The following is a 22,577-nucleotide window of genomic DNA, read 5'->3' on the forward strand; positions in this document are numbered from 1 at the left end:
ACATCAGTCTACACTTTAAAGAGGTATGGAAGCGAATTGGCTGATTACACAAGGCACAAAAACCAGTAGATGTAGTTTTCGGGGATGTTGGCATAGCACCGGATGGGCCTCATTGCTATTAGATGCTAATGCTGCCAATGCTAGCCTGAGTTTAATTTGTTAATCGTAAACTTATCATCCAAAATTTTACAGTTTAACTATTAGTTTAGAGTTTGAGGTTTGTGATTTATTTAACACCATACCAGTCGGCTGAAATAACTTGTGTAAATTTTGTTATCTTGCAGTTTGCTTTAGCACTACTTTTGCCTCATTATCTTTAAATTAGGAAATCAGTTGGTGTTGGGTTTTGTTTTGAGTTGAACGACAGTTTTCTGGCTTGTCTTTCATTGATGTAGTGTTTTTTGTTGAGCAACACGTGCCATGTAAAACTTTTTATAAAGTGCACAGTGTCTCTATATTGAATGGAATTGAATTCAATGTGGTTTACACAGATGTTTATGTTAACGAAACTTTCTTCTGCACTGTTTTTTAGTGGATCATGGACCATTTGGTGGACACCTGTCCTAACCAGATGGGGGCGGATGGCTGCGTTTGAGCCTCAAAGACTCCATAACGCCACATGCTGCTATAGCGGCACCATTACTTGAGGGGAAATACCCCGTGAGATGGGTGATCCGTTAACAGGACGGCTATCATATGTACGTATATAGTTTACCTTGTGGACACATGATGTGATTAAATCTGTTTTTACTCATCTTAGTTGCATCTTTGACAGCCTGGGCTCTCTGATGTGAGATATCCTGGGTTTTAATATTTCAGATGCAATATTAAATGTCCCCGCGCTTTCTGCTCGCCCTTCTCCCATGGCGTCTCGGATTGAAGAGGGGAGGATAATTATGTAAACCAGAAAGTCTGTCTGTACGCGTGCTTAGAAGGAGTCTGAATTTTTTTTATATTATTATTCATTTTAGTCTCATGGTTTAAGCTCCGAGATGAAACCAGAGGATTTTTGAACAGCAGTTCTGAGGTCCTGTCGGAGAGGCTTGGTCGATGCATAACCGTCAAGGTGAGCATTTGAAAATCTGTTTGCGTTTAACTTCAATTTGCATCCACTGATAGACCTGAAGCAGGCTCCATTGGCTTCTGGGTTTGCATAGAGATGCTAAACTGAGGCTTCCTCGCGCTTTCTAACTGCTCCATTTCATAGCAGCACAGATTGAATTGAGGAATACATGAGAACATGTTTGGCATAGCTGGATTAGCAGGGGAATGCTCAATGAGATTTAGTGTATTTCAGCGACTAATCACGCCTATTCCTGCACATAAAAATTAGACCAATTTGTATACAATATTCACAGCATTTTTTTTTTAAAATAAATATGGTCATTGTGTTGCCAAGTTCTGGACTGAATGTTTTAATTTTCTTGCAGGTATTGATCATGACACTACAATCCCTGATGAAGCCTGGGCCTGTTTTTCTTCAGAGATTTCTCCAATTGTCCTATTTAGTTTGCCTTATTGGTACATAAGCTACATTGCAAAAACAAAAATCACTCATCCATCCAAATAATTAAATTTAGATGTTCCAGTAACTTCAATGGCCACATGTGTATAAAATCAAACATTGGTGAAAGAATGGGTCGTTCTCAGGAGCTCAGTGAATTCCAGCGTGGTACTGTGATAGGATGCCACCTGGCCGACAAGTCCAGTCGTGAAATTTCCTCGCTACTAAATATTCCACGGTCAACTGTCAGTTGTATTATAACAAAGTGGAAGCGATTGGGAACGACAGCAACTCAGCCACGAAGTGGCAGGCCACGTAAAATGACAGAGCGGATCCAGCAGATGCTGAAACGCATGATTAGTGGAGGCTGCCAACTTTCTGCAGAGTCTATCGCTACAGAGCTCCAAACTTCATGTGGCCTTCAGATTAGCTCAAGAACACTGCGTAGAGAGCTTCAGGGAATGGATTACCATGGCCCAGCAGCTGCATCCAAATGCAATGCAAAGCATCGGATGCAGTGGTGCAAAGCACGCCGCCACTGGACTCTAGAGCAGTGGAGACGCGTTCTCTGGAGTGGCGAATCATGCTTTTCTATCCGGCAATCTGATAGACGAATCCTGTCTGACTGCATTGAACCAAATGTGAAGTTTGGTGGAGGGGGAATCTTGGTGTGGGGTTGTTTTTCAGGAGCTGGGCTTGGCCCCTTAGTTCCAGTGGAAGGAACTCTGAATGCTTCAGCATACCAAGAGATTTTGGACAATTCCATGCTCCCAACTTTGTGGCAGCAGTTTGGGGAGGGCCCCTTCCTGTTCCAACATGACTATACATCAGTGCACAAAGCAGGGTCCATAAAGGCATGGATGAGCGAGTTTGATGTGGAAGAACTTGACTGGCCTGCCCAGAGTCCTGACCTCAACCCGATAGAACACCTTTGGGATGAATTAGAGCGAAGACTGCGAGCCAGGCCGTCTCAACCAACATCAGTGTCTGACCTCACAAACGCGCTTCTCGAAGAATGGTCAAAAATCCCCATAAGCACATTCCTAAACCTTGTGGAAAGCCTTCCCAGAAGAGTTGAAGCTGTTATAAATGTAGAGGGTGGACTGACATCATATTGAGCCGTACAGATTAAGAATGGGATGTCACTGAAGTTCATATGTGCGTAAAGACGAGCAGCACTACATTCTATGTTTTTATACATATTTGTGAATATAAATTCCTTTTGTATGTAATTTAAGATTCTATTAGATTATGTTTGATCACACAGCTGCCTTTTTAAAATGTACTCTTATTAGATAAGCAAACATGTACTGAAGGAATAAATGATTGAGTCAAAATGGAAATAAAACCAGCTGAGTCTTAAGATCAACCTTTGACTGTGTGGCTTCTTATTACTGACTTGTTGATACCACTGTTGAGTCGTACATATTGGGCGTGTTGCTTTTCAAATACCAAGAGAAAATGGTTATTGAAACACATTTATTGCATAAGTCAATGTAAAATCCAATATTCCACATGCATTTGATCATACAAAACAAAGGTTGTACTGTCCTAAGGCCAAAGTTATCATGGTCCTTGAAAATTTCCAAATTCAATTTAAAAAAGAGGGAAAAAAATGAACAGGAAAAAATACATTTGGATAAAGGAGTCATTACTCGTGTCAGAGTCCTTACATAGGTTGTTCCTTCTGAACATCAAACCTCTACTGATAATACTAGTAACAGAACATTAAAAAATACTATTGTGAACACAATTCATCCATACACTTGCCACACCATCAGGGTGAGCAGGAGCTCTGAAGAAAGGAAAAAGAAGGATCAGGAAAAAGAAGGCATTTTCTAAAGTGTCAAAGCTCAGTGTGTTTCATGTCGCTCCGACAATATAAGATCAACTACACAAACATCCTCTCCCAGTGAAACTCCACGTGTGCTTGACTTCTTCCAGTGCAACTCTGATGGAGGATATCAGGAGAGAACCCCAAGGTCCAACCAAGTCCTGGTCTGGTAGGGACCTCCTCTAATGAGAAGGTGGTCATGGTCCCTTGGGAGGGTCAAAAACTATTCGTCAGTCTTTTCCTCGCCCTGGTAATGTCTGTACTCTGGCCTGAGCTCCCACGTGTTTTTGTGCGTTCCCTTTACGTTGTAGATGCCGATGTCACGCAAGATCTCCTTCAAGTAAATCTGGGAATAAAAAGACAAATGTAAAACTAGCTATAGCACCAAAAGACATCTACCGAACTAATACATGAAGTAGTAATACAGTAAATGACAGTTACTATTCCAATATATAACCCTAAGACTGGCACATTTACTGTAGCCAGAGACAAGTTTTTCCTTTGAATGGGAAATGTGAGTCCCAGTCAAGAAACAAGTCTGAGTCTAAATTATTTAATTGCTTTTTTTGGTGTGTAACAAACACCGTCTATCAAATGTTCTGCCCTTCATCGTCATAAATGCAGTTTCCTACGCTGTCACTATAAACAGAGCCAAAGCCCTCATGCTGCCCTCCTCTCTTACCACAGGCTGCTTGGTGATGTCCACCAGGTCTTTGATGTTGTAGTACTGGTGCTTCTCGAAAGCCGAAAACAGCATGTCCAGCACCTGCTGTTTGTCGGCTCTCGCTCTCTTGCCCTCCTCCTTCTTTTTCCTTTCATACTCGCGCTGCAGCAAAAGATAAACAAAAAAAAAAGATGTGCTGTATTTCATATATAGGCCTACAGCTTCCAGAGCAATAGACATGACAGTATAAAACATCTGTAGTACAAATATAAGCTACACATTTAGAGTTGCACAGGCTTGAGGACACTTGGCCCCAAACAACAGTTCACTGAGGCAGGATGCTCAAAAATGAATGAATTAGGATTTCTTACGTTATTTTCATGGTCGGTCCTAGGTTTGAAGTTGGTTGTGACAGCTTTGTCCAGCTGTTGTGACAACCTGGCTGGCTTGGAGGACTCTTCAATCTGTAGCCTGTGTAACACACACATGAAACGTGATGTCAACATTGCAAATAAAATGCCGATATCTTAATATACTAAACTGTGTATGCACATTTTTCAAAACACTTACCTCTTCAGCCTCATGTAGCTCTCACTAACCGCAGGCCTGCACTCTGCTCTCTGCACCACCACTCCCTCCAAGGCTATTTTATCTGTAAAAAGATGCGAGTTCATCAAAAACCTCAATAAAATATTCAAGTCCATGTGACTAGATGTATTTTAGTGCATGCTTTCACAAATGTGGAGCGTCGAGAGAAGGGATGAAAGCAGACGATGTAAGTGAACAACTGGGAAATGTGTTTAGCTGTAAAAAAAAAAAAAAAAAAAAAAAACTTTGGCTAGTTAAGAGAATCTAGTTCAGTGCAGACTCTCCTCTGAAGTTTCAAGATGTTAGAAAAATCAGTGGAAAAGTTTTTCTGCATGATTTTGCATGTGCCTTTTGAGGACTTGTCTTTTTTAGTCACTTAGATGCTGTAACTGAGTGCAGGCATCATAATGTGATTCACTGCAAGAGAGCAAACACACACACTTTCCGCAGTTAATTCAGATCCCGTTAACACATTTCTCTTTCTTGCAACAATCCCCTTTCTTTCTAACATTTTCCAAAGCAGTCAATATAACCGGCTTCTGGCACAGAATGTAAGTCACACAGCTTTGATGCTTGTCATCTACCTAGGTCATCTGTACCACGTTGGACTTATTATTCGAGTCAACGAACAAGTTTATGGCAAATTACACTGCACTATACTGTAAGTATGCATTTAAGTATCATGGCCAATAACTAAAAACTATTTTAACATTTCTGCATTTTCTTTTCTCATTTTCTCATTTACATGTACAATGTGCAGGTATTTAAGATTTAATATTATAAACTAGGATTCAATTATAGGATAAAACCAAAAAAAAAGCTTTATTAGTTTCACCAAATGAAAAGAAAATCATGAATCACTGGTTGGAAAAAAATGAAATAAAGCAGAACCTCCATTTTTCAAACTCATTGTTGAAAGAGACACTTTTTCAAGCCAGTGGAATTATGTACATCATAGATATACAACCGAGATCACGGTCAGATATAAACTGTCTTCACCAACAATGTCACAGCCGCACTGATGTAACAACCACAACCACTTGTGGTCAGCACTCGGTCGCATCACACAAACTCATCTCCAGGCTCTGGTCAAAAACACAAACTGTACAGAACCATACAATCCGTGTGTCCACTTCAAAACTGAGCGTTACATGGGAAGATTGTGTCTGCGGTTATATGGCGCATTGTTGTGACGCCACAGGTGGTGTTGATTAAAACAAAACAAACTGTCACTCATTGTGTCCGATTCCCACTGAAGCAACTTTGTCACTTGCCGACAAAATGGAGGACTCACCTGGACCTGCCCCCGAACCTGAGCAGCTGCCATCAGATCTCTCTTCTGACTGGCCTACAGGGAAGTAGGGAGGGATGGATGGTGAACATGAAAATACAGGGGATGGAAGACGGAGGAAGGAGGGGGATCGAACAATAAAAACCACACCCAGGGTTTAGTTGCACACGAAAAAACCTTAACTCAAAGAGAGCTTCTTGGCATCATCTCTGACAAGAACACACGCAAAGCAAAGCAAGCATGGCCTTATAACAAGCGAGCACAGAGAACCTGTCCCACCACTGATACACATCCACAACAGGGCTGCACAAATACTTACTATGTGAAACTGGTGAATAAATAATAACAAAAAAAAAACTCCTCCATGCCACCAAAGTATTTCATAGAAAAAAAAACATCCTCCATTTTTCTGTTGGTACTTCAAATTTTATATTTTGTGAAAATGCAGATCATAAAAAAATATATATGCACCCTTTTAACTGTGCAGCCCTAACACACACACACACGAAATATGGTGTTAAGCGCTGCAGCACAAGATCACCACCAACCGTATAAAAATAATAATAATAATAATACATTCAATGTCAGACATTCAACCTGTTAAGGTTCAAACTATACCAAAGAAACCCATGCAGAAATTAAATCAACTCCAAATTCAGCACTGATTTGTGTTGACACTCATCTACTCTATGTTAAGTGAATCTCCAAATGGGGCCATTGAGCCTGATCATGTACCCAATCAGCTGTGGTGATTGGCGGTGGACTGAAAAGGTCGACCCGCAACAAATAACTGACAGACAATCAAACACCTAAGCTGAAATGTTCTTACGTGTAGAGACAGAAGCAGACGTTTTTCTACTGAGCGTTCACTTATCCACTAATGCACTGTACATTAATGGATGAAGTGGAAAAACCTCACGCTCTCGGAAAAGTCAGTGAAGGGTCCATAAAAACACGCAGAGACAAGCAGGGCAGGCAGATGAGAGCAAGCTGTGAAACTTACCCAGGAGCTAGTAAAAAAAACAGGCATTTCACATCACAGAAAACTGACGATGCAATTTATGGACTGTTACGAGCACCTCGTCTTGCAGCAGAGGCTTTCAAAGCGGATGCTCGGTGTCCTCTGGCTGGGCTCAGAGACGAAAACCGGAACTCACCTGACGACGTCTCCGTGAAGACCGCCAACATCTGTCCTCCCACCGACTGCATGGTGAATGGGTGATCGCGGGGTGCACATATTGTCTTATCTTCAATACCTTCAATCACAGTCAGCTCTTCATTCAAAGTGAAAGACACCTGAAGAGAATAAAGCCGGTCACATTTTATCTTTTCAGTAGCGTTATAAAAGGAGATTTTATAGTGGATAGATTCACACAATGACAATTTCTACACTCGGACAAAATGGAAATAAATGGAAATAAATGTAGTGTTATATATATGGTGTATGATGCGATTATGGACACAAGTTCTTGGAAAAGAAAGTCTAAAATTAGCACAATGCACAGTTAAAATAAACTTCTGATTGTAAACATTCTGCAGGTATGGGAGATTTTTTTATTTTTTATTTTTTTTACACATCCCATGTGTATTACAACATAAGGACCAAAAAATATGTGTGACCCTTACTTACATGGAAATAAAGTGTAATGCAATCCATTGAGCAAAGTCCCAATAACCATAATCCAAATAATCATGATACACTGGCTCAAAATCCATCTCAATGTAAATAGAGAATAATGAGCAAAGGGGACCTGACACACAGACTCGTTTTCATATGAAACATACTGTAAGAATGCGTAATGCATATATTGCTTACCTCTGGTTTTCCCTGGTTTCCTTTCCTTATAAATAAAAATAAGAAAAATTATCAAGACTGGCATGAACAACGAGGTATTTAATAGCGTAACATACTCTCATATCACAAAACATAAGGTACACTTGTGAAAACTGATGATCAGTCAATCCACATACTTGCAAATTCGAAGTTTTCCAACTTCTCCTCTGCCACCGGCTTTTGCCCATTGCTGAGAGACGTATTTGGGCACCTGGAAGAGGAAGAAGTTAACTTTTTAAGAAGTCTGCTTTCACATCTTGACAAAGACTGCTGTGGTATCAGCTGTATGATACGTATTTTGTATATCGCCTAATTTATCATCTGCCACTTCGTCTAGTGTGTTTGTATGATATCTGTATAATATGTTCATAGTACCTTAATCAATCATTGTTTATATGTCCTTACCTGTACTATGGACTTTCATCTATACATATTGTCCATGTGCTGCAAAAACAGCCTGCACTATACCGCTTATATACAACACTACCTATGCTACATGCTCTTACTGCTTCTTGCACTTCTGGTTAGATGCTAAAATGCATTTCGTTGCTCTGTGCCTGTACATGTACAATGACAATAAAGTTGAATAGAATTTAATCTAGTGTATGTGTATGGAGTCATATTTATTTATTCATTCATTCATCACAATGCTGCAAATGCTGGCACAATGACTTAACTTTCAACTCTACCAACATAGGAAAATTAATGTTGCACTGACTAGTTAGGCTGTGCAGACGCTTAACAGTTATTGGGCTACATGTTTTACAGTTTAGATTTGCTGCCCCAGTGGCTTTCTGAGTTATTACTCTGTTACTTAATGTACCCAGATTGGCTATATCGCCACATTATTATAGTCTTAAATTAGGTTCATTGTTTGCTGGGTGTTGTGCATCATAAATATTTTTACCACGTGCAGTTGTGACCAGTTTACCAAAGCCTGCTAACAGTTAATGAACTTCGCTAACGTTAGTTCATTCGACTACATCGTCTATGCTAAGCTACATCGCTGTTAGCTTTAGCTATATTTGAATAGTAACAGGTCATACATCGCGTTAAACAACGATGTTATTAGAGTGGTATACTCACCTTAACAAGCCACACGCCCGTGTTCTGTTTGGCACCAGTTAAATCAACCTCTCCTTTCTCTGACATTTTAAAATCTTTTAAACGTTTCTGCTAAAATATCAACGCAACTACCACCACACGCATGCGCACAGGATATAAGCAAGTACGGCGACTCCGGAGGTCCATACTAGTGAAATTACTCTCCACCGAGATTTGAACTTTTCACACCTTCATCTCTCAAGCGCTCAGACAACAACGCAGACATACTATTTTATTTTAATCTTATCTATTTCATTTTTACTTTTTTTGTTTTTGAGTGTTTCTTTCATGTGCAACTGGGCTACTGTCACCAAGCAATTCCCCTTGTGGATCATTAAAGTGTAAAAGGACTATATTAAAACAAATACGTGGATAGACATTAATGGACACATGCATTTCACATCAATCTGCACAGAATGGTAAATGTTTTTAAAAGGTTTTACTGGAGCACACAGTTTTATGTAATTGATTGATAGTCGGATAAGGAGCAGTCAGGTTTAAGAAAAGAACAAAGGTTTTACTCAGTAAATGCAAACATACAAAAGTATACCATATAGCTAAATCAAGAACCACAGTCGACACTCTGACTGTCAAATATTGGCAAAATTATCTTATAATGAAAAAAATAAAAATAAAAGAGATGGAAAGGTGCAGCATTGAACCAGTCAGCATTACACAACTGCCATTCATTTATTTACACATTGTAACTGTGATGTGGGACTAACAAAACTAGCCAAGTGTTTTCCCTGAATTATTTCAGCATATTGAATAAAAATAATTTCATTACATCAGTTTCAATGTGGCTGTAACACTATCGACATAAATTTAAATCTAACAGATCTTGGGTTGGTGATCTGGATGGTAGCCACAGAAACATCATCCAGTCTGGAAAGATAACCCGGTGTACTGTACACGAGTGAAAAAATATTCATATACTACAAACCATGGAGGAGCATCTTTTCCCCACATAGAAGTGGTGGTCTGCACTTCCAAATACTTTGATTACGGTTTGAGAATATGCTACAGGAACATCCGGTCCTTGCTGTGCGAGAACCGCGTGTTCAGCTCTTGAGACTTCTTCAGCAGCCGCTGCTTCTGTGCTTCATCGAAGCGGTTCACCTGCAGGTCTGCATCGCGATCGAATGGTCTCCTCTCCACTGGCATGTCAGCTTTCTCCTTTGCCTTCTCCTTAATCGTCTTTGTGTGCAAACTCATCAGAGACTCGGCACGTTTAGTCTCCTGATAACAATGAGAAAGTACAGAGATTTTAGTTCACTGTGAACATTTGGAAAATGTGGACGTTTAGGAGGACGGAATAAAGAAGGCGATCCACTTACATTATACTTGGACACTTTCTCTGCCATTTCCAAGTCTTTCCGGGGAACTTGTGGAGCGCTGTCTTTCTCAGCCTCTTCCTTCCCCTTTCCCTCAAGGCGTTCCTATTGATGAGACACAAGGATGTAGTATGAAGACAACAAGGAGTTTGATAAGAATTATCAGAAAGTACAAATATACTTGAATAACTACCCTGGCCTTGCGCTCCCTGTCTGCTGGTGTGTCTGTCCAAATTGAGCGATCCTTCTTCTCTGGACCTGATCTCTTCTTAAAAGTTCGAGCCCCTAAGCCAATGTGCTGCAGTACTGGTGGGAGCTCCATCATCCACGTTTCTCTGGCCAGCACCTCTGGAGTGTCCTGTCCATGAGACACAAACCGAAAGAAGCGGAAAAAAAATTAAAAGGCACAGAAAAGAAGACAACCTACCGTCTGGACATATATCGTTAGAAATGCGGTATGTGGGTGGGAGGGTGGGACTCACATCTGTTGTCAGTTTCTCTTTCATCTTCCGTGCTCTGCGCTCAATGTCGTCAGTCACAGAGTCCTGAATAGGCCCTTTGGCCGGCATGGGTCCAATCACGTCCTCGTCCTCTCCCTCGCTGCTGGAAGACTCGGCCTGGTAGCCCGGGGGGAGGGCAGGCCCTGGGAAATCCTCTCCATCTTCACCATCGTCATCATCGTTTTCATACGCTGCTCTGCGAAATCCAGGAGGCAGAGCCGGTCCCAGAACAGGTGGTCTGAGGGGACACTATGAAGTTACATCTTCTGTACTTAACTGTGTGCCCACACTGTTACCCCCCAAAAAACTATGAGGGTTTCATTTGTTCACCTCTCTGGTGAACTCTGTTGTTTCTTAAATCCTGGTGGCAAGGCTGGTCCAAAGAAACCATCATCATCATCATCTTTGTTCGCCCTGTTCAGAAGACACGTGTTAAAATTGTTTTCACCACTTGTTTAATCCATTAAACAAACGGACCGTGAACGTGAACCCACTCAGCGTGATGTCCATCTCCAGGTGAATGTCCTGTCTTGGCTCTTTTGACCGTCACCTCCGGTTCACTCTCATCTGAGGAGCTCGAGGGTCCCCCCCGTTTATAACCGGGAGGCAAAGCAGGACCAGCAACTACACGGTTTAAGAAGAAAAATATTAACTTCCACAAAATATAAATACAACAACATTTACATCGCAAAAAAATATATATAGATGATTGTCTTACAGCCTTCTTCATCATCGGAGTCTTCGGGGCTCTCCTTTCGGAACGTGGGTGGCAAAGCTGGGCCAATTATTTTATCAGACGACATACTAGATACTAATTAATTTATCAATTCTGACAGTTTTAGCGATTTTTTAGTAAACCAAAGTAAGAAAACAGCTTCAGAAAAACAAAAAGGGACGGATTTGACCTCTCACACAGGAAGTAACTCTGACGTTATCTGACAAGTTAGCTAAACTAAAGCACTGAAACCGGACGTAGACTATCTATGCTCCTCAAGAATAAAAGTTTTTTTTTGATAACGTCATCACATTTTTTTAAAGGACCATTTATGAGTGTTGATTGTTTACTCAGACCATATGTTATTTGGGAGTTGTACAACCTGAGATTTCTAATTAAATATTATACCCAGTAATGAAATATCAATTAACACATTTGAATGTTGTATTGCTATGTCCCCAAATTTTAAACGGAGATCCAGGCCCCACCTGCAACCTATAACCATCAATGAGTGTAGAAGTGTGTGTGTATAAGTGGCTGGGTCCACATCTGGATCACACACTGGACTGGTCTTCAAACGTAGACTCAGTATATAAAAATCTATCTAAGATTTATGGCTTGAATGAATAAATTGACATGCATAAAAAAAACAATGGTCGCGCTTTCTCAAATGAATCATCCACTGGCGAAAATCTTATTCTAAACGTATCTTATTCTGAAAGTGTAAACAGGAAGTTATTCTCCGTGTTAGTTTATCTGTTTTGACGGCGATCCTCTGCCTCTGTGCTGTGTCGTAGTTTCCTCTACACCACCAGTCAGTTTACGGTTGTGGGATATCAGGAAGACATCTAGCTGTTATGACGACATGTTATTTTGAGATATTACCCATTTAGACGCGTTGAAAATGGGTAAAAGGGATAAAGGAGACCGGGGTAAGTTGCTAATGCTAACTTTTATCCTACTAGGCTAGCCGTTAAGTTTGCTAACTCAGCTGGAAGACAATGATGCTTCTGACAACAGTTCAGTTTATACCCACGAGTCTTTAAACAGAATCACTAAATACTCTATGCATGTGTAAATGTCAGTAGTTCCACTAAAGCGGTTGTACCACAAAGAGTGAAAAGGTTTCCTCTTATTGAAATATTCACCACATGCTAACGCGTCACGATGTCCTGCCACATTCTGTGCTTTGTAGCATCATTCACATGTAGAAATTATACATGAGAAGCACTCAGAGGTGTGTATGCCAGCCACAAGTACTTTCACCTCCTAAGAAATAAGATTTCTGACTGACATTTCTCCTACCCCATCACTGAGAATGTTTTCTGACTTGTGTGTGTGTGTCTCTTGGATTTTAGAGAAGAAGTCCAGCAAGCGTTTCCATGAGGAGGATGAGTATGAAGAAGAGGCCACGGGCAGTGAGTCTCAGGAGGCCATACCCGCTGCTGCAGGAAAACAAGTGGATGAGTCCAGCACAAAACAGGACGAGTATGGAGCCAAAGACTACCGCTCTCAGATGCTGCTCAAGAACGACCACACTTCACGTCCACTTTGGGTGGTAAGAGGCAAATCACCTCGATTTGCGTTTGAGCTCGCAGCGTGTATGGGTCGCTACAGCTCTCTCTTTTTCTGTTTTTTATTCCCCTCCAGGCTCCAGACGGACACATCTTTCTGGAGGCTTTCTCCCCCGTGTATAAGTACGCCCAGGATTTCTTGGTGGCCATTGCGGAGCCAGTGTGCAGACCTAACCATGTCCATGAGTACAAGCTGACTGCCTACTCCTTGTATGCCGCTGTCAGCGTGGGGCTACAGACTTCTGATATTGTGGAGTACCTCCAGAAACTCAGCAAGACCTCTGTACCTGATGGCATTGTGCAGTTCATTAAGGTACGATTGAGAGCAAATCTGGTGGTTATTGCAATATTTCCATGTGTATTCTTTATGTGTTGTGCTCATTTTGGTTATTTAATCACTGCATTTGATCCCTCCTCTTCTCTCAGCTCTGCACCGTGAGTTATGGCAAAGTCAAGCTGGTGCTCAAACATAACAGGTAGAATTGCTTTAAAAAGTTTTTTCCTTCTGTTGCATGATTAATCAACCCTTCGGCATCGTCTTCAACTGACCTTCCCGTCCCAACACAGGTATTTTGTTGAGAGCGCCTTCCCGGATGTGATCCAGCGCCTTTTGCAGGACAACATTATTCGTGAATGCCGTCTCCGTACCGCAGATGGAGCAGACACCGAGCTTATTACTGAAGTCATCCACAGCAAGTCAGCCGTATGTCAACCAACATGGGATTTTTATTTAAAATTGAATGCTAATGTGTAAAATAATAGTATTGTTTTTCATCAGTACTACCCAACACTGAGTGAAGTCATGATATATTTAAAGAACGACTAGAAGTGTGTTGTCTAAAATAACCTGCATTCTCTATGTGGAAACGTGTCTTACACTTTTACCGATACCCAGTATGTATTACTTCATCATGACAGGCCTTGGGAAAATGGTTAACTACCATATCCATGTGTTGTGGAGCATTGCACTACAGGGCATTGTGATAGGTTAAAGACAACTCATGCAACTACTGCTGGATGGCCAATATATGTTCTTCTTCTTCACAGATCTCCAAGTCTCTTCCGGAGAAGGGGGACACTTCCACCTCACAGCAACCCACCGATGGACAGACTTCTACCCAGCAGGTCCCTGAGGACATTTTCAGCTACTATGAGCAAATGGACAAAGAAGAAGAAGAGGAGGAGGAGACTCAGACAGTGTCCTTTGAAATTCGCCAGGTACACAACTTATTTTGCTATATTTCACGTTCAGTATTGCTGGCCATTTTTCAAGCATATTACATTAAAACAGCATCTGTTTTTTTTACTTTGATGATCACTAACGTGAATGATCAAAAAATAACCAAAACATTTCCAAGTGTCCATGGTCTTTAGCACGATAGTTTTAATCCAATTAGTAGCCAAACAAAAGTGAAAGATATTCACATTACATGGGAATAAAACAGAAGAAAGGTGGAAAATCTTCACAGTTTGTGTCAGTAGCAAGATTTAAAATGAAATGTTTAACCCCTTCTTGGAAATCTTGTCTGTCACAGGAGATGATAGAAGAGCTGCAAAAGCGTTGCATCCAGCTGGAGTACCCCCTGCTAGCGGAGTACGACTTTCGCAATGACACAGTCAACCCGGACATCAACATAGACCTGAAACCCACGGCCGTGTTGCGGCCCTACCAGGAAAAGAGTCTGCGCAAGATGTTTGGAAACGGACGTGCTCGTTCTGGGGTCATCGTGCTGCCCTGCGGTGAGACAGCTGGTTTATTGCAGTGGAGGGAGGATGGATGTTAAGTGGCGAAACATAAAGGACGCCCCAAAAGCATTTCATTACAGTTGTCATTACAGATATTGCAGAATGGTGGAAGATAAAATGTAATGTTAATAACATACAAGTAAAAAAATTACTTAGTCAGTTCTCCAAAGCTATTGAAAATATTTTAGTTAGTGTAATGATTGTACAGGAAGATCATTTTTGATTTTCTAAACAACCTTCACCCATGATGCAACACATACCTCTACCAGAACATGGACAAACATACAAACACTGCAAAAAAGGACAGAATAACAGTTATAAAAAAATCTATTTATATATAAATATATTATTGTTGTACGTTTCTCATAAAATACCAAGAAGGGGTGCCATATTTTGTCGAATTATTTCTCTGATACCCGCATAGTGTATCTGATCTTTTCTAGATCTATGCAGGACATCATGTCTTTGAGCCAGTATGAATAGGAAGCAGGATCCGGTGAGTTAGTAAAGAAGCAAAAGTCAGAAAGCTGAGTTTAGCTTTAGGAAAACCCAAATCTGGAGCAATGCCAAAAATACCAGTCAAGGGACTGGGCTCAATTCAACAATGTTACCTATAGAGTGACACGTCCAATACATGTGATGGAGTGAGGCTGGTGCGCTTTTACATTTATCACATGTAGGGTCGACATCTGGGTACATTTGCGGTAATTCAGTTTTTGATGTGTGAATTTGATGCGCTACTTTAAATTGCAAGAACGCATGTCAAGAACACATAGAAGAGGAGTGTATCCGTTCAAGCCCCATGTATCCTCTGTAAAGGTATATAGGTCTTGTTCAGAAGCAGTTCTCATCGCTGCCTTTTAAGAGCTGTGCAGTTTGTAAATAAGATTGTCTTTTAATTTCTTTATCCCTCCTGTGCTTTGAAGGAGCCGGTAAATCACTGGTGGGAGTGACGGCGGCGTGCACGGTGCGTAAACGCTGCCTGGTGTTGGGGAACTCCTCTGTGTCGGTGGAGCAGTGGAAGGCGCAGTTCAAGATGTGGTCTACTATCGATGACTCCCAGATCTGCCGCTTCACCTCCGACGCCAAAGACAAACCCATCGGCTGCTCGGTGGCCATAAGCACCTACTCTATGCTGGGCCACACCACCAAACGCTCCTGGGAGGCTGAAAGGGTCATGGAGTGGATGCGGACCCAGGAGTGGGGGCTCATCATCCTGGATGAGGTGCACACTATCCCTGGTGAGCTTTTACATTATTTCAGGTTGTTCGCCACTAGATGGAGACGTGGATGCTTTCTTTGTGAGACTAGTTTACATCCTAACAATGATAATTCTGTTTTTCTCCACAGCTAAGATGTTTCGTCGGGTTCTGACCATTGTTCAGGCCCACTGCAAACTCGGACTCACAGCCACGCTGGTCAGGGAAGATGACAAGATTGTGGACCTCAACTTCCTGATCGGACCAAAGCTGTATGAGGCCAACTGGATGGAATTGCAGAACAATGGCTATATTGCCAAAGTCCAGTGTGCAGAGGTTAGTCCTGCAGACATCTGAAAATGAGATAGTTGAACAGAAACTTTAATTAAACTGATACTTGATCAGTTGACTTCTGTTTATTGAAGGTCAACACTGAAGCTTAATGGGCAGATTGTGTCTTTTCTTTTTTCTTATCTTCATTGCAACTGTACTAATAATTTCTCAGTTGTAATTGATATTTGGCTATTTTTGGTTTATCCCTTATAAAGAACCGTTCCCCCCGCTAATGTAAATCATATTGGGTACCTTGAAATTTGCTATAGATATTCAAGTTCTTCTTCTTAAAGGTAAAAGACTTAACCATGTGTGTTTTTCAGGTGTGGTGCCCGATGTCTCCGGAGTTTTACAGAGAGTATGTGGCCATCAAGACAAAGAAGCGCATCCTTTTTTATACAATGAACCCCAACAAGTTTCGTGCTTGCCAGTTCCTCATCCGCTTCCACGAGCGACGCAACGACAAGATCATCGTCTTTGCTGACAACGTGTTTGCCTTGAAGGAATATGCCATTCGTCTCAACAAGTAGGTCGTCTATTAAAAAAAGCAGCCGTTTACATTCTGTCCTTAGCCTTTTGAGATAAATCTGCTCTTTACTTTTTATTTTTCCTCTCAAGGCCTTACATCTACGGTCCAACTTCACAAGGGGAGCGGATGCAGATTTTGCAGAACTTTAAACACAACCCCAAGATCAACACAATTTTTATCTCCAAGGTAACACACTATAATATGTGATATGGACTGCGCTCGTTCAGCCAGCATGTACCACTTAGTCACCAGTAGGAGGCACTCCAGTGTTCCTTCTCTCTGACTGCTGAACTGAGATGGAGGCTTTTTCGTTTGTCAGTGTGTTTATCAAGATTCTACTAACAGGAGGACAGGGACAAAAGGTTTAGTGGTCACACAAAGCCGGTTTCACGGTCCTCCTTGCAGAACAGCCTGACACTGTTTGGGAATTCATCTTTTTCTCTAATGCTGTGGTCAAACCTTTGTTCATAATTCAGCCTGCAAAGCTTTCAGTATCTATCCACAGTTTCTTTTTTTCTCCATTGCCTGATTTGTTTCTGCTTGCACCCCCACACTTTGACACTCTTCAGGTTCTCCGTTGATCTTTGAGGAGATCTTTGCTGCTTGTTTTGCCTAAATTCACTTCAGTCTGCTCGTGTTCTTTCTGGGTTTTCCTGTGGTGCCTCTGGTCTCAGTCACATGTCTTTTATTACTGATAGACACTAAACCCCACAAATAGATGGCAGAGGACTGAAATTGTTCAAATAACAACATTTGAGTTTACCTCACTTGTTTTTTTGTTTGTTTGTTTGTTTTTTCCATTTTTACAGTTGCTTCTAATTTACCTGGGACTTGCCCAAAGTAATTAATGGCAAATGTACGATGTCTGTTTCTCCACAGTAACAAGAAAACAGTATATGTGTAATTGGCAACCTGAGTAATTTATTTACGCGTATTTACAGTCTGTCGAGGATTCAGACCTTTATATACACACCAAGCCAACAGTCGGTTGTTGGCATCGCAGGTGTTGGGCAGTCGGTAAGCGTTTGTAATCCTATTTTTGGCCACTTTTACCGCTCGCATGACCTCTGTTACCCACATTTCAACAAATTTGACGTCACAAAAGCTGCAGACATACTGATCAGTGGGGATCTGGAGAGGCCACCTTGGTACAACGCGTTGGAGCTCTTAATAGCCTCCAAGCTAATTCCGTCTCTTCCTGCTTCTCATTTCGAATTCTGAGTCATCCTCGTCCTGACACAAAACCATATGTGCCGGCTGGGCGTTTGGCTGCAGAGTTTGCAGAGTTTTCATGTGCAACTTTTCGGTCCAGACACAGAAAAAACATTGCATGTCTGTGAATCCTTCCACCCAATAGGTTGGAGACACCTCCTTTGACTTGCCAGAAGCCAACGTACTGATCCAGATCTCTTCACATGGTGGATCACGCAGACAGGAGGCCCAGAGGCTTGGCAGAGTCCTGCGAGCCAAGAAAGGTCGGTCGGTCTGTTTGAGTGGAGAAAACACTTGCACAAGCATTTGTTTGTGTGTGTGTGTGTGGCACATGCTTACTTAACTGTCTCATTCACCGCCATCTGTGAACAGAAAAAGTTATTCTCCCTCCCCTGTCTGCCCGTTTAGGAATGGTGGCCGAGGAGTACAATGCATACTTCTATTCACTGGTGTCCCAGGACACCCAGGAGATGGCTTACTCCACCAAGAGGCAGAGGTTCCTCGTGGACCAGGGATACAGCTTTAAGGTGCACTCATCCCTGCAGCATCTCATCATCTCAACACAGTCTCACATTGTTTATTTATGCCCCTTCACAGACCTGCACCACTATTCCCAGCCTGTGCATATTGTAGATTTCATTGGCTTGTATAAATCACCCCGGACACAGAATCTAAATGTGATAAAAGTTTATTTTTCTTAGGTTTAAAACAACATTCAAATATAGAGGGCCAAATTATGTTGCCTTGCCTCTGCTCCACTGGGTATTATAACTTTAATAACTCTCTTATTCAACATTTAGTTCATTAAAATTTCTGAAACAAATAAAGCTTGTTCTCGGGGTTTATCTTCCTTGATCTAATATAAATTGAAAGCCAACCTGGCAAAGCATCAGCACTGGCTTTTCAAGCACACTTAAAACTCCGACTCATGTCTTTGTAGTTTGATTTTGTTCTTCTTTTGAGTACAACTCACCATTCGTTCCAAAATCCATTTTATTTGTATTTCTGATGTCCAGAACCTTCTATAGTTTTGGTTCCTCTATGTTTTTCTCTTATTGCAGACGCTCTTCCACATGCTCATAGACTTTTCTCCTCTTTTAGGATTTTGGGAAATGGTTTAGTTTGGAAGCTGCTAAATGAAGTCATTATGAGAGAGATTAAGATTAAGAAAACAATTGTTGTGATTGGGACATGTGAAGCAAACCACGTAACATACTGGTGAGAACAGGTTTTCTCCAAGACTTTTTTTTATAGTTATTTGTTTATTTAAAATGTGAATGGGATTTTAATTAAGGGTTTCTCATTCTTGAAAATGAAGGAGCATGTTGTCCTCTCCCTGGCCCTGGCACTTCCTGTCACGTTTCACTCACAACTATCCTATAAAGGCACAAAGAGGCCATAAAAACAAAAAAGTCTTTTTTTTTTTCCCTTAATCCATTGAATAAATAAGTATTTTTACAATTTAAATGTGTTTGAGCCAAATTCCTCTGGACGTAATCATATTTAAATCAAAACTCCTTGTAGTCCCAGTTACCTCAGCCACCCTTTTGGTAGGCTACAGGGCACGATTCACCCTGAAAGGCCTCATCAGTCTAATCGCTGTTTTGTGTACTCTGGGGCTTAAGGGTTATTGGCTTGGAGGGAGTAAAAGTAAGTAGGTAGGTTTGCCAGTTACCTGAAGTACACCTTTGACACATTGGAGAAATGAAGAAAAAAAAATGCACACATTTTATAACATTTTTAATCATTTTGGTCTTCATTAATGAGGCACTGGTTCCATATATCATTAGCCTAATAGCAAAACTACCTAAGTCAGGGGTCTTTGATGTTTTTCAGACCTAGGACCCCCCAAACTGATTGAAAATTAAGTAGGGACCCCCTACGTACTCCATGTGTTCCATATTAAATTCAGCCTAGCGCTGTTTATAAATATACATTGTTATTATTATCATTTAATAATTTAAAATCATTAATTTCAATATTAAGCTATTTAAATAATACAAAGCTTCAAATATTCATTTGTTTTATTTCAAACATGTGCAACAATAGGATGCAAATAATTGACAGATTCGAGTTTTAACTTTAAACACAGAGGAATGTAGTAGGGACGGTGCCATTTTGGCCTCAGTTGGCTGAGAAAAATTAAAAAAATTATATGTGACGAAATGTCTAATCAACGGAAGATTTTGCAGCCCCCCTGCAGTACCTCCGCGGACCCCCTGTTGAAGACCTATGACCTACGTCACGCTTGAATGTTTTGGGGAAAAAAGAAAAAACGCAGTTTTTAGAAAATAAATTGTCATTTTTAATGATATTGTAACAGGAAACTATGGTTTTAGACTAAAAACCATGACTAAGTTTTCATGTTCCTCCTCTTAGGTGATCACAAAGTTGGCAGGTATGGATGAAGAGGACTTAATGTTTTCCACGAGAGAAGAACAACAGCAACTGCTTCAAAAAGTCCTGTCCGCTTCCGATCTGGATGCCGAGGAAGAGCTGGTAGCCGGAGAGGTGGGCTCACGACCACAGGTGAGGACGAATTTTTGGAGTTTGAGCACCTCGTAACACGTTTCGTAAATTTCTCACCATGTTCCCCTTTTCTCTGCTGCTTCATCAGGTCTCGAGGCGACCAGGCACCATGAGCTCCATGTCGGGCGCGGATGACACCATCTACATGGAGTACCAGAGCCGCGGCAGCAAAGCCTCCGCTGCGGGCAAGAACATTCATCCACTGTTCAAGCGCTTCAGAAAATAGATCCACGGACTTGAACGCTGACATCTGAAGACTTACTCTGTCGTAACAGGGCAATAGGATGACGTTTTCTTGGGGGCAGTTGAGTGTATTGAGCTGCAGGTTCAGGGAGTCCATCTGGTCTGGTGATCAGAGGAATGATTGGAGATAGCCTGCAGCAGCATATGAAGGCCTCTGACAGACACATGTCATGTACATGGGATAAGTATGAACAGCTGCTTCAATACGTCAGACAGGTTATGTATGCCTCTTCAGTAGCTAAATATAAGTTCAGTTCTTTTGAAGTGAGAGGAATAACATGCAGACCAGTCCCCCCCTCTGTATGTTCTACTGTTAGTGGTAGTTTGATTGGAAACTGTAAACAAACACATGTATGTTGGATGTAATGTAATAGCAGATTTTTTTTTTTTTTTTTTAATGTGGCTACATTGGACATTTGCTAGTTTCTGAAAGCCACATCGGTGTTATTTTTTTACTCATGTGTTCTGTTACAAAACATCCCATATACAGAAAATGCTCTGTAAAATAAATGGTTTTGTAATTTCCCTTTTCTAATTCACTATTTCGTTACACTTCAAAATGTTTCACGCAACAAGAAAATGCCAAGTTTCTCAAGATGTCATGATGTAAGAATGAAAGCTCTATTTTTGTTGGCCTTTTGGGAAAACTGCTTATGTCACCATTACCGTATGAATGTCATCCTCCTACGAAAGAGTAAGATGACACTCACGACTGGCTACTTTTGTTCTGGTAAAGCACATGTAGCATAATGCAGAAGAACTCCTTTACTTGACTGAAAGGAGGGAAAACATAGAGCCTTATTTGGACTTGGCATGAGTAAAAGCAAGGGCTGTGAGGGGCGACGAGGGGTTTACTTCCTTTGCCTCTTGGCTACATGAAGATATTCCAAAAGGAACATCTATAGCCTGCTGAGACTGCAGCCTAGTGCAAGCTGCAGTAAGGGCCGAGTGTGGGAACATACCCACCTCTGCCCAGCCACCCTTTTGAGCGAGGTTTCAGGGCATGGTTCACCCTGAAAGGCCCCATCAGCTTAATTGCTATTTTGTATCCTCTTGGGGCTTAAGGGTTATTGGCTTGGAAGGAGTAAAAGTAACTAATTAGGTTTTGAATTCACGTGTCTGTTGAGAAAAGAGAGATTGGGCCAGTTGCCCTAAGTACCCTTCAGAAGCATTCGTGGAAAAGGAAATAAGTGCGCACACACCAGAAAGTCAAAAAAAGAAGGATACTCATTTACGTCCTTACAAATGACGCCTGGGTGGTGCGCGGTGGTTATTCGTTTATTCATTTATTTTTTTTAAAAGTCACAGTTATAGAGTAATGAAGGCAATTATGGATTTAAAAATAGAGGTGAGTTAAGGGCGTGAAATCCATTTCAGTTAGTGAAAATGTACCATACCATGTAGTGCTCAAACTTCTGGAAGGAAAAAAAAACTTAAAACTTTTACCGTCTGTCTCCACAAACTGTATAAAATCTGTGGGCATTCAACATTTAAATTAAACCTGTAACATACTGGGAACATGCATACGGTCTGTTTGCAATCTCACCTGGAAATACGGACCACGCGCTTCCGTAAGCTGTGTCCTGTGATTCTCTTTTAAGCTTCGTGTAACGTCCCTGAAGTTATTGTTTATTTAGTGTTTGTGTGTGTGTGTGTGTGTGTGTGTGTGTGTGTGTGTGTGTATTTGCTGGGGGTGGTGGTGTGTGCGCGTAAATAGGGTGATTGATTGCCGTGATGTAACTGAATTTTCGCACGTTGCACTGCGCCCATTTTCCAATAAAAGAATGGCTCCAGCAGTTTTGTGAGAAACGCCCACACCCAAATACAGAGTCATCCCTCCCTAA

The 22,577-nt window shown here is 41.3% G+C and overlaps 3 protein-coding genes and 1 non-coding gene across 5 annotated transcripts; 2 read left to right on the top strand and 2 right to left on the bottom strand.

The window, feature by feature from the left end:
- The first annotated feature begins 1,103 nt into the window (after window positions 1-1,103).
- LOC125006012 lies at window positions 1,104-1,236 on the top strand. The gene has a single exon (XR_007112515.1). It is a non-coding gene; the product is annotated as a small nucleolar RNA SNORA31 (small nucleolar RNA).
- Window positions 1,237-2,966: 1,730 nt separating this feature from the next.
- Window positions 2,967-8,957, bottom strand: gtf2f2a (general transcription factor IIF, polypeptide 2a). Of its 2 annotated transcripts, XM_047581037.1 has the most exons (9): window positions 8,802-8,957; window positions 7,853-7,926; window positions 7,698-7,722; window positions 7,039-7,177; window positions 5,885-5,938; window positions 4,573-4,654; window positions 4,374-4,473; window positions 4,021-4,164; window positions 2,967-3,684 (listed from the first exon to the last, which is right to left on the bottom strand). In XM_047581037.1, exons 1-9 carry the CDS (start codon window positions 8,865-8,867, stop codon window positions 3,562-3,564), a joined length of 807 nt encoding a protein of 268 aa, XP_047436993.1. In that variant the 5' UTR covers window positions 8,868-8,957; the 3' UTR covers window positions 2,967-3,561. The 2 variants fall into 2 exon arrangements, with proteins under 2 accessions (XP_047436993.1, XP_047436994.1); XM_047581038.1 differs by lacking the exon at window positions 5,885-5,938.
- A 286-nt stretch (window positions 8,958-9,243) lies between these two features.
- On the bottom strand, window positions 9,244-11,577 carry gpalpp1 (GPALPP motifs containing 1). Its single transcript, XM_047580619.1, has 7 exons — window positions 11,372-11,577; window positions 11,148-11,277; window positions 10,984-11,067; window positions 10,636-10,891; window positions 10,347-10,511; window positions 10,157-10,258; window positions 9,244-10,058 (listed from the first exon to the last, which is right to left on the bottom strand). Exons 1-7 carry the CDS (start codon window positions 11,454-11,456, stop codon window positions 9,840-9,842), a joined length of 1,041 nt encoding a protein of 346 aa, XP_047436575.1. The 5' UTR covers window positions 11,457-11,577; the 3' UTR covers window positions 9,244-9,839.
- A 559-nt stretch (window positions 11,578-12,136) lies between these two features.
- On the top strand, window positions 12,137-21,258 carry ercc3 (excision repair cross-complementation group 3). The gene is made up of 15 exons (XM_047581569.1): window positions 12,137-12,300; window positions 12,727-12,926; window positions 13,019-13,255; window positions 13,369-13,418; window positions 13,510-13,645; window positions 13,990-14,160; window positions 14,478-14,682; window positions 15,615-15,929; window positions 16,039-16,223; window positions 16,544-16,746; window positions 16,839-16,935; window positions 18,107-18,224; window positions 18,370-18,488; window positions 20,341-20,490; window positions 20,579-21,258. The coding sequence occupies exons 1-15, from the start codon at window positions 12,273-12,275 to the stop codon at window positions 20,714-20,716; spliced, it is 2,352 nt and encodes a 783-aa protein (XP_047437525.1). The 5' UTR covers window positions 12,137-12,272; the 3' UTR covers window positions 20,717-21,258.
- The last annotated feature ends 1,319 nt before the right edge of the window (window positions 21,259-22,577 follow it).

The sequence above is a fragment of the Mugil cephalus genome, chromosome 3 (assembly GCF_022458985.1).
Source record: "Mugil cephalus isolate CIBA_MC_2020 chromosome 3, CIBA_Mcephalus_1.1, whole genome shotgun sequence".
In the NCBI taxonomy this organism is placed as follows: domain Eukaryota; kingdom Metazoa; phylum Chordata; class Actinopteri; order Mugiliformes; family Mugilidae; genus Mugil; species Mugil cephalus.

Coding starts and splice junctions, on each gene's coding strand:
- gpalpp1 (XM_047580619.1), bottom strand. CDS start 11,456: ATGTCGTCTGATAAAATAATTGGCCCAGCTTTGCCACCCACGTTCCGA. Junction 10,512..10,635: donor AAGAGAAACTGACAACAGAT/GTGAGTCCCACC, acceptor TCTCATGGACAG/GACACTCCAGAGGTGCTGGC. Junction 10,259..10,346: donor ACAGGGAGCGCAAGGCCAGG/GTAGTTATTCAA, acceptor TCTCATCAATAG/GAACGCCTTGAGGGAAAGGG.
- ercc3 (XM_047581569.1), top strand. CDS start 12,273: ATGGGTAAAAGGGATAAAGGAGACCGGG. Junction 14,161..14,477: donor TGTCCTTTGAAATTCGCCAG/GTACACAACTTA, acceptor TGTCTGTCACAG/GAGATGATAGAAGAGCTGCA. Junction 15,930..16,038: donor TGAGGTGCACACTATCCCTG/GTGAGCTTTTAC, acceptor TTTTCTCCACAG/CTAAGATGTTTCGTCGGGTT.
- gtf2f2a (XM_047581037.1), bottom strand. CDS start 8,867: ATGTCAGAGAAAGGAGAGGTTGATTTAACTGGTGCCAAACAGAACACG. Junction 7,927..8,801: donor CGGGCGTGTGGCTTGTTAAG/GTGAGTATACCA, acceptor TTCCTCTTCCAG/GTGCCCAAATACGTCTCTCA. Junction 7,723..7,852: donor GGAAAACTTCGAATTTGCAA/GTATGTGGATTG, acceptor TTTATTTATAAG/GAAAGGAAACCAGGGAAAAC.